Here is an 11,627-nt window from a genome sequence, read left to right as displayed (position 1 = left end):
TACCAAGTAACGTTTTTCTTCAGTTGACTGTCAAATATAACGGTTGACCGGTAAACATCAAAAATTTTTCTTCCTTATTTTCGATTTCTTTTCCAATTTAATTTCCTCACTATCTTCTTCATCTACTTTTTATTCAAAATCGAAATTAAATTGGAAAAGAAATTGAATATGAGGAAGAAGAATTTTCGATTTTGACCAGTCAAACGTTATATTTGATGGTCAACTGAAAAACATTACTTGATACTCTTTGGAAAGGAAAAAAATTTTATTAGGTATTTTCTGGAAAAACTTCTTTTATTAAATACTTTTTAGAAAAAAAGATTTTATTAATACTTTTTGACAATTTTCACCTTCTTATATAGCTTAATAATTAGAGCTGTTCAAATGTGACCCGACCCGAAAATCCGAACTGAAACCGAAAGTTAAACGACCCGAAAATATGTTTCTTTTTTAGATTTATCGAACCGAAGTTGCGCCCGAACCGATTTACGACCGAAAATCGTAAAATCAAACCCAAACTGCGATCGATTTTTATAACCGACATATAACCGTTAACCGAGATTACTCAAACCTAATAGTGGCTGACCCGAGTCATACCCGACCCAAATTATGCTCAAAATCGAACTTGATCCGGCTTTAACCGACTTAATCCGAACGAATTTTTAATCGAAATGTTGTAAACCTGAACCAATTTTTAACATAGAGGTATGATCGACTCATATTCAATCATCTTATTAATTAATCTAATAAAGTTATAGAGACTTTAATAAATTAAATTTTATACATACATGGTTTCATATATTTAGAGTTAATAATTAATGGTCAATGTTTATTTAACTATTTTTAATCAAATTAGATGAAAAATGATAAAACTTTAATTTTAATTTATAAGTAAAAGTAACAAAGTAATAATCATTAACTGATTTGCATTTTAACTTTTTTGCCTTAACTAAGGGGAATCTTATCATCAATTAAAAAATGTCTAACAACTTAATCTGATATTGACTCGATCTATAGTAATTAGTAATTCGTAGCCGAATTCTACTGGAAAATAATACCCGAACCCGATCTGTACCCGGTAAAACCGAACCAATTATTAACCGATGACAATCCGAGACCGATTGACTACTCGATATGAACTTTAAACGACACCGAACCGATGCTAACCCGATAGCTCAAATAACTGATCTTCAACCGAACCGTGACTAACCAACCTGACCCGATTGCGACCCGTCGTAGCACACATCCGAAAAATAACCGATCCAAAATACAACTAAATCGAATAACACCAATCCAAAACCGATCCGATCACCCGAATGAACACCTCTACTAATAATGTACAAGAGAATACAAAATTTGTTAATCTAACAACCTAAAAATAACAAGTGGTAACAGATTTTGACTGTCAAGATAACAACCTCCTAAACACATCTAAACACATCAACTAAGCAGTATTCCCATATGACCCTCAAACTGGAAGGGGCTTTAATAACTCCAAGTTTGTGAAGTGAGCAAATCGGAGAATTTTGGTCAAAGACGTCCGCCAATTGATGTTTGGTTGGTAATTAAGAAAGCTACAACAGACCTTTGAAACTTTGTCACGCGTAAAGTCACACTACAATAAAATTAATTTTTTGTGATATAAAATTGAGGCGATATTTTATTTATAAATGTTTATTTTTATTTTAAGTTTTACTATAAATTAATTTAGTTTATTTTGTTTTGCCTTTAGCGACATATATATGTAATTGTTACTATAGTCTACAGTGATATTTATGACAAATATAATTAGATCTTATGTCGCGAAAACCTTTAGTATGTTTTTTTCATTATGTTGCTAAAGGGTCTAATAAATATCACTAAATCGACTATATATACTACTCCCTCCAATTCACTACTAATGTCTCATTTGCTTTATACACTCTATTCAATTCACTTATTCAATCCTTAATATCTCTAATTATGCATAATTAAAAATTATAAAAATTTGATATGAACAGTCTTTACATTGAAACGAATCAAACAAGATTCCACTTAATTATATTTTATTAACAAAATAGAAATTAAGAGTAAGAGATGAATAGTATCCAAAAAGCAAATGAGACATTACTAGTGAATTGGAGGGAGTATAAGAAATTTAGAGTAGTAACATTTAAATTAAATATCACTAAATATTTCCCACTGAAAAAAACTATGATATAGCGTGATGATTAATCTCGATATGTTTGGCACGCCGGCAAAGAACATAATTTTGGCGAAGTAGATGGAAAAATGGTTATCGCAAAGAAGTGTGACATGTTGAAACATTAGAGAGTCCCAACTCTTGAAGAAATCTGACTACCCATTTTACTTCAGAAGCATCTTCGGCCATAGCTTGATACCCCACTTCAAAACTGTAGGATAATTAATGATGATGTTTGGGAAACAGATAGATGAAAACCCATCGAAAAATTGCACTAAACATATCTACGCTTCAATGCATAAAATTGAGTTTGTCGAGGATCATGCATACGAAGACAAATCTATTGCACAACATAAGATATGTCTAGACGAGTGAAGGACAGATACTGGAGGGCACCTTCTAAACTGCGGTATAAGATAGGATCGGAAACTGACTGACTAGAGGATGCACCACGTTTGCTTGACATGGGTGTGAGAGGGCTTGCAGGAAGACACGCCAGCCCGCTCAATGATATCTACAACATATTTACCCTGTAATTACAATAAACCACATGTAGTACGAGTAACAACAATATCAAGAAAATAATGAAGAAAGCCAAAGTCCTTCATAGCAAACTCAGAATCTAACAAAGACATGACGTGCTTTCTAGTGCATCAAAGGAAGCTTTCAACACAATATCATCCACACAGTGTAAAAAGAAAGCAATATATTTGCTACTACGGTAAATCAAGAGAGAATGGTCACACATACGATGAACAAAGCCAGTGGAACTAACGAACATAGTCTGCAAACTACTGATACCATGCATCCAAGGCCTATTTTAACCCATAAAGAGACTTCTTAAGCCGACACATATAATTAGGACGTTGCATGTCACGATAACTCATAGGTTGGTATATATATGATAAGTACAATTGTTTGCACTTTCTTATATCATTTTATACTCCTTAATGATGGTCGTTGTTAGTAATTTTGTGCTTATTTTGAAGATTTATGCTACTTTACTCATTTTGGTTATTCATATTGATTTTGAGTGGTTTTTATTGTTTTAAGCATAATTCTTATGCTTTTAATGATGACCGAGTTCACTAAGAAGATTTTAGCTCAGGTGAAGATGTTCTACAAAGAAAATGAGCAAAAGAGTAAACAGTGTTTATAATGCAAAATGTTTGAGGTGAAATCTAATACATGTCTACTATTTTGGCCATAACTTTTGATAGGAAGATTTCATTAATTAAAGGTTTATGGCATTGTAAACTAGCCTTAAAGAGCTTTCCAACGGTTTATTATATGCTCGATTCTGATAACTGAGTAGGAAATGACGATCGTTTGAAGTTTGCAGATATTGTCAGCCAAAAACGCCGACTCGGCTTTTTGGTCATGGAAAAGGCCGCCGACTAGGCTTTTTCTTCTGAATTCTTGGCAGCGTTTTTTTTTATCACTTTCATTTTGTATTATTTTATTTTATCTTTATTTTTAATTAACTTCTTAGGATTTATTTAGTGGTTAATAAGAGACATTTAGATTAAGCCTCCTTTAGAGGAGCACAAGGAGAGTGACTAAAAAACCTCTTCTCCTTCTTCCTCCTTCATCTTCCTTCATAGAACTCCATTTTTAATACTTGTAAACTTTTAATTTCTTGTCTTTGATTTACTTTCTTATTATTAGTTTAATCTTTCTTCATCAAATTTATATTAGTTTAATTGTCATACTTTAATTGTTTTCTTAATAATTGTCATTTAATAAAAGTAGTATTATTCTTCCTATTTTTGTCTCTTGGATCTTTAATTGTGTGTCTTATAGTTTAATTATTTTTTTTCCTTGCAAATTTCATTATTATCATCTTTTATCATGCTTAATTTCATTCTAGGGTTTGTGTTCATTGTTTCCACCATGAATAGTACGTAGATTTATTTTCTAGGGTTAGGGTTTGAACCTATAATTCAAGTATGATTTGATTATTGAATGTGTCTATCAAATTAGGATTAAAGTGATTGAATTATGCCAATAACCCTATATTAAATATGCGATGTTGGACTAGTCAATAGAACTTGCTTGTGAGATTAGGATCAACTTTGCTTTAGGGTAAATTTTAGTTAAATTCTTATTAATTCGTTCAATAAAACTAGCGTGTGAGAATTGAATTAATAGGGCCTAAATCTATTTGTTAGTCAACAGAGCGAGAGTTTGAGATTAACAAGATCATATTTAATCACATAATTAATTTGACATTTCATAGATGATGTGCAAATTTTAAATTAACCGCAACCGCACGGTGTACGCGTACTATACAAGTCGAACTCAGGGAAGCGAGTTAACAAATTCGTTCAGTTTATAACTACGAGATACGGACAAACAATATAATCGGTTTGAGAATCTAACACTACTATATATGAACAAAAATCAAAATGATGCAAATGAAACTAATAAATAAAGCTAAGACAATAATTAAGACAAAGATAATAATAATAATAATAATAATAATAATAATAATAATAATAATAATAATAATAATAATAATAATATGACAAATCTAAGGCGTTAGGAATCACCTAATTCTAACATGGGAGTCAATTACTCTCATAATTGTATGAAATTGAGTCTTTGACATAATTAAACATGATCTAATTAATCTCAAGCTTCTGCTTTGTTGATCAATATCGGTTTAAGACCTTACTAGTGTTAATCCACAAACTTTCGTTTTATTGGCTAAACTAATAGGAATTTAACTTAAATATATCTCAATCCTAAATTAATCCTAATCTCAAACTTCTGTTTTATTGAAAATGTTAATAAAGATGTTTAAACTAAGATTCATTAAGCATAGATTTAATCATAGACCCAAATTTCACACAATTAATCGATAAAATATTATCCCATGCTTCGAATTAGGGTTTATACCCTAACCCTAGGAAGGAAATCTACTCATTAGACATGGTGATGAACATGCAATTAATGATGAATGAAACCCTAATTGAAATACTACACATGGAGATAATGAATAATCTAATGCAAAAAGACAAGTGATAAAGTAATAAATTAAGAAAACTTACTGATGGAGAAGAACATAAATGTAAATTACAAAGAAATTAAATATAACAATGTAGTTCAACAATGAAAGCTCTTCAAGAAGAACAAAAAGAAAATTCTGAAAACCAAAAATTAAAACTGAAGTAATGATAAAAATAACTACCACTATTGACATCAGGGGCGACGTGCTGGCGACGACTCGTGACATCAGGGGGGACGAGTCGTCGCTTTTGTTGTGCCTGGGATATGTGAGTTCAATGAATGTGCGATGAGTCGTGGCAAGTTGGAGATGACTCGTCGCTTAGCCTCTGGATTGATATGCATAGATCAGTAAGTATGCAACGAGTCGTGGCATATGTGGGACGACTCGTTGCTTTGGCTATGGAATGCTCTGATGACTTAAGTGGATATGCGACGAGTCGTGGCAGAATGGGGATAACTCGTCGCTTTTTGACATGGCTTAGCTACGATTCGTTTCTTTCCCTTAGGGCTTGTTTGGCTCGATCTCTTCATTTCTTTTAGGGGTCTTAGGCTATTTCTCCAAGCCTTCACCCTCTTATCACCCCCCCGAAACCAAACAAAACTCCGATTTTTGCCTCAAACTTACATAAAATACAATATTAAACATATGAGACAAAAATATCAAATAATACTATCATCACTACCTAAAACCCACTAAAATATCACATAAGGAGCATAAAAATGACATGGTTAAGTGCAAATAATCGCACTTATCAATAGACGCTAATAAGAGTTCGATCATACAAGAATTTAGGGGGTTCACGACACCCTAGATCTTTTATCATATAGTTTTAATCCATATTTTCGTTGCATTTTAGTTTACTAGTTAAATAACCAATCAAACTATTTTTCTCTTTTCAAGCAATATAATTAGTAGAGATTAGCCAGTTCCTTAACCTAACTTCCTTGTGTTCGACCCGCGACTACACGTACACTGTGCTCTTGCGGTTAAATAAAATTTGCACATCAATATACACAGTTTCCTGCATATGACCTTGTAAGAGGCATTTTTGACATTAAGCTGGTGGATAGACTAAGATCTACTTGAAGTCTCCTTAATGCCAATTTCAGATAACCTTAATGCCTACTTAAAGTGTCCTAAATGCCAACTTGAGATTTTCTTAATGACTACTTGAAGTGTCCTTAATGCCGACTTAACTACTTGATGTGTTCTTAATGTCAACTTAAGATATCCTTAATATCTACTTAGTAACTCCTTAATGTCAATTTGAGATATACTAAATGACAACTTCAGATATCTCTAATATCAACTTGAAGTATCATTAATGCCTATTGCAATTTTTTTATTGCTTACTATAGATAGTTAAAATGCATACTTCACTTCTTCTGAATACCTATTTTGTGTAAGTTAAAAGCAATTAGTTATCCTTAAGGCCTACTTTGCATACTTAAATGCCTAATTAATATATCCTTAAGGCTTATTTCAGTTATTCTTAATGCCTACTTCAGTTATTCTTAATGTCTACTTAAGTATACTAAGTGCCTACTTAACATACTGTAAACCCTTTCTTGACGTATCCTAAACGCCTATTTGAGGTATCCTAAAACCTACTGAGTAAACGTGCAGTTACACAAATTAGTTACAACTCGTCTTGTATAAGGTCATTTTACTATGAAACGGACTCATATAATCAACCTATTATTCTAATAATCATATTAAAATTACAAATAATTATTTTGACACACTAAATATATGCAAACGTGCCCGCTAGAAATAATGTAACCAATATTTCAAACGATGCTAAATCACTAAAACGGACCGAGTAATTCTATCGTGGACCTCCAATAAACAAAACATAGATGTCATGAAACATGAATGGATGTAATCAATCTAATTTAAATATAAATCGACATTTGGCGAACTGCTTCAGATAGAAGACACGAATTATTGTTAATCTGTTGTCATGCAAACATTCTCATCTTTGTGCAGAATCCCTTTGTTGAACAACATTGAAAATTGTGCATACTTTTTCACCTACTAAGTTATACTCTACGGTTGTTTTTTCGGTTTATCAAATCAATTTCGAGTCAGATATATAAAACCAATTAAAATCATGTTTGTGTCTACATTGACTTTTACATAATTGTATATCGCTTTTCAAATCGATTAAATCGAATTTGCTTAGCTTGCATTGTAAGTGAATTTATTTTTATATAATTTTAAATCAAGACTAAAATCTCAAAGTTTGAAGTTAATCCAAGCTCTGTGGGCCATAATTACCTCCGATCTGTCTTAAGAAATTTCGCTTAAGAACAAATTTTGTATTGGATGTATTTTGTAGATGGGTGTCGGCTGAAATTCTTGTTAATTTAACCAGTTCAAAATATTAATTGTTAGCTATTTGAGTAAACTGTTTAATAGAGCTGTTAATTAGATATTTGGTTAAAATATAGTTTTTAAGTAGCTTAAAAATCATTTATCATGTTTAATCGAGCTGTTAATTAGATATTTGGTTAAAATATAGCTTTTAAGTAGCTTAAAATTCATTTATCAAGCACGTTTTGTGAATGATTGACTAACTTAAAAGTCAAAGGTTACATGCAAACTAAAAAGCTCCTAGAAAAGATAATTGCCAAACACCCCATTGATTAAAGAGCTTGCAAGAGACTCTCATTCAATGAGATGATCTCAAAAAAGTTCATATTCTCATAATTTTTATTAGATGGACTATTTAAGTCATGTATAGACTTTTTATATAACAATTTCTATTGAACAATAGTCATTACTCTATCTATGATTAAATTGTTGTTCAAATATAAGTAAATTTTTTTAAAAGATTTTCATTACCACCTAAAGCCATATCTTTAAATGATAACACATTAATATAAATTTTATGAAGAAATTAAGATAAATAAAATAAAAGTATGAAAATTCACCCATTAAATATATAATGAGATTTTCCTATCAAAATACACTAACATTAAAATATGGGTGTAACTACGTAACCATTAAATATAATAACCAAGTAGACAGACAAAAATAGAAAAATCACAAATTTTATGTGATAAAAATATAATGAGCAACAAATTCTATTTTAAGTATCTTATCTTATATATTAAAAAATAATGATGCATACAATAGTCTATTCCAAGTATCGGGCAATCCAGGTAGACACCAATGACTACAATCAGCATATCTCAACACACTTTCAAAGTTATTAGCAATATTCTTCCAATGAATGCTCCTATACACTGATGGATGTGCATCAATTCTGTACTCTGAAAGCTTTGTAATATTCAAGTACTTTATCTTTGGTTTTCTTATCCCATCAATCATATTCTCTATAATTTGAATCAAAGAATTAGGATATACTGATACATAAGATTCATCATCCTTCATAGGCTGTGTTACATTGTAGCACCATTGATTATACTGCCTCATTTTGTGCTCTGCTGAAATACTCCTAAAAAATACAGTTGTTTGGTGTGAATCAATGTTTTTTACTATCCAATTTTCCCATGTTTTCATTGCTCTCTTAAAAGCTAATTCTATTGGCATTTCCTTTGTTAAGTTTCCCTTGTACTCAAATAAGTCCCACCTACACATATTTACACAAAATTTATGTGTTAGAGTATATAACATATCTTGGAACCTCAATTAAAAGCTTAAGATTTTGGTTGAGTTGGTTTCCTTATATGGTATCAGAAGCCAACGTAATAAGATCTCATGGGTTGGAATTTCAATTACTCATCATTTAAAGTGGAATATTAATGCCAGGTGTAAAGAAGGCATGTGCTTCATTTACATTTTCCAAAGGGCTCTTCTGTAAGGATCGTATTAGAGTAGTGTATAACATATCATGGAGGATCAACCAAAAGTTTAACGTTTTGGTTGAGTTGGTTATATAGTATATTAGAGGTCCCTTAAGATGGAATATCAGTGTCAGGAATAAGGAAAGTCTATACTCCATCGTTATGAGTTAAAAGAATGGAATTTTATGAACATTTGAGATAAAAATAGTATGATAGAGCATTGAGAAACATACGGTTTTAGTTTGCCTGTATGATGAGTCCACCAATGGCCTGAGTTAAATATCATAATATCAGCTCCATACCACAGCTTAGCATTGGTTGAAACCTTGTCAAGCTCAAGGACTTTCTTACCACTTCTATGCTTTTTATTGAAATTAACCAGAAATGGACTCCAATGAAACTTTAATGTAAAATTATAATCCTGTAAAAATGGGAAACATTTTCATCAATTAACAAGGGTAAGATATAGTTTCTCCGCACCAAATCCCGCTTAGATAAGAGCCGCTTATTTGAAAGATATCATATTGCTCATTTTTTATTAATGTCTGCAAAATCACTTGATTCGACTGTAAGGGTGTGATAGAATATTCAGAGTAGTATATTATTGTAAAACAATAGCACGAAAAATATATCTATCGTTAATGATATTAGATAATGGAATGAATGAGGGTAGTAAAAAAGGATTGCAAATAGTATATAAATACCTTTGCCGTTAGATACTTGTATAATACATCTTCAGCATGTACTTCAACTCTAGAAGAAGGGATTGAAGTATAAAGAAGACAAGCAAGAGACTCCCACATGTTTCTATTTAGTGAATCCCCTGATATAATCATTCTCTTGTTTCTCACCCTTTCTAACATATCTGTTGCATTAAATCTACAAAAACAGGACATATTAGATATCAGAATTAGAAAACTTCCATATGATCAAACTTCAACTTACTTCACATTATGAGAATATGATCTTTCTCAATTTGATTATGTACTGCTTTTTGCAAGAGAAACCTGATTTAATTTAATTTTTATTGCCCTCTTTCCTACCCTACCCTCTCATTCCTTAGACTATATAATATATTTTGAAATTTAACCATTAACTTAAAATTTTTTTAGTTGAGATTATTTTTTGATATGATATCAGAGCCTGCATTATAAAGGATTACAAATTCAAAACTCAACCACTTCATTTAAAGTGAAATATTTAGCGTTAGTTTGAGAAGGGTCTGTGTTATATTCATACTTCTAAAAATTCTAAGCTAAATAACTTTTATGTTATAATATATCATAGAGTCTCAACCATCAATTTATATTTTTGGTTGAGTTGGTTCTCAACATCCTCGGCCTACCCGGTAATCCAAATAAATTACTTGATGCCATATATGAACTCACAATGGTATATCACAATCGTTAGCTTCCCATCTCCATTTTTCATACTCAAAATCTGGTCTTCCATTTTGTTTACAGCTCATTTTCTCCTCAAGAAATGGACAAGTGATTGAATCATATCTGCCAATCTCTTCTGACTTATAAACCCATCTTCCTTCAAACATATTGCACTTCTTTTTGGTTTTATTTACTTGTTTCTCAATATCTTCAACACCAAAAACTTGTTCATCTTTAAGATGAACTGTAAAATTGGAAACATCTAGTGGGTTAAGTGTAAAATTTGAAGATTTAATGGGATTAAGTGTAGAATTTGATGAATTCAATGGATTGATTATGGTAGTTGATGAAGTCAGTATTGTAAGCTGGAGCATAGAAGTTGGGGTTGTGTTTTGGTGGGTATCGTCTAGCAAAAGGTGAAGAAGAAAGAATAGTATAAGGGTTCCAATAGTGAAAAGCTTCCATGTTTCATTAATGGAGGATTTGAAGTCCATGTTGATGAAAACAATTTCTTGGTATGTTTTTTAGTTGTTGTTCACTTTGGTAACTCGTGAAGAAGTGTATTGTGTATTCGGTCAGCTTTTTCAGATATTATGTAATTTAGGTATTAAAAAATAATGCTTTAAAGGATTTGATATAATAAATATTCTAGGTTGTTTCAAAAATAAACCAATTTAATTAGGTTAGCTCAAATCAATTTTAAAAATTAATAAATTTTTTGGCAATTAAAAGGATATAATAACTCCAAAAATAACTGCTTTCTACATACAAGTATTTTTGTTGTTTTTCTAATTTTTTTATGAACAGACTTTTAATATAGAGGTGTTTTATGGTGAGATGGTATCATACAAGATATGCTGATAAATATCATAGTAATATGGAGTAGTATATTTGTTATTTTGAATAGATTAGCGGGCCTTTTGATTTAGTGTATGTGTTGCATGTATTTGTAATCATTGATAAGAAATAGTGAATATAATATTAGAAATCAATTAGATAAAAGGTTATAATTTGATATTCATCAACTAATTACACTTTAAGCGGAATATTTAGTGTTATGTACGAAAAGAGAACATGTTATATTCACAATTTTAACTTAAGGGCACTTGCTTCTGTAGGGAGAGTGATATAATACATAATATAACCGGGACTATAATTATCAGCAAATTTTAAAAAATTGTAACAGACTTCGTAAGTCTATAGTGGGCTTTATATTCAGTGACGATTAAAACTGACGT

At 31.0% G+C, this 11,627-nt stretch overlaps 1 protein-coding gene across 1 annotated transcript; it reads right to left on the bottom strand.

Annotated features, from left to right (window-relative positions):
* Positions 1-8,303: 8,303 nt before the first annotated feature.
* LOC130798395 (protein trichome birefringence-like 40) lies at positions 8,304-10,883 on the bottom strand. The gene is made up of 4 exons (XM_057661392.1): positions 10,396-10,883; positions 9,712-9,886; positions 9,241-9,428; positions 8,304-8,793 (listed from the first exon to the last, which is right to left on the bottom strand). Exons 1-4 carry the CDS (start codon positions 10,881-10,883, stop codon positions 8,304-8,306), a joined length of 1,341 nt encoding a protein of 446 aa, XP_057517375.1.
* Between the last annotated feature and the right edge of the window lie 744 nt (positions 10,884-11,627).

The sequence above is a fragment of the Amaranthus tricolor genome, chromosome 1 (genome assembly GCF_026212465.1).
Source record: "Amaranthus tricolor cultivar Red isolate AtriRed21 chromosome 1, ASM2621246v1, whole genome shotgun sequence".
NCBI lineage: Eukaryota > Viridiplantae > Streptophyta > Magnoliopsida > Caryophyllales > Amaranthaceae > Amaranthus > Amaranthus tricolor.
Note: the sequence above shows the minus strand (reverse complement) of the source record. Positions and strands in the feature narration are given on the sequence as shown.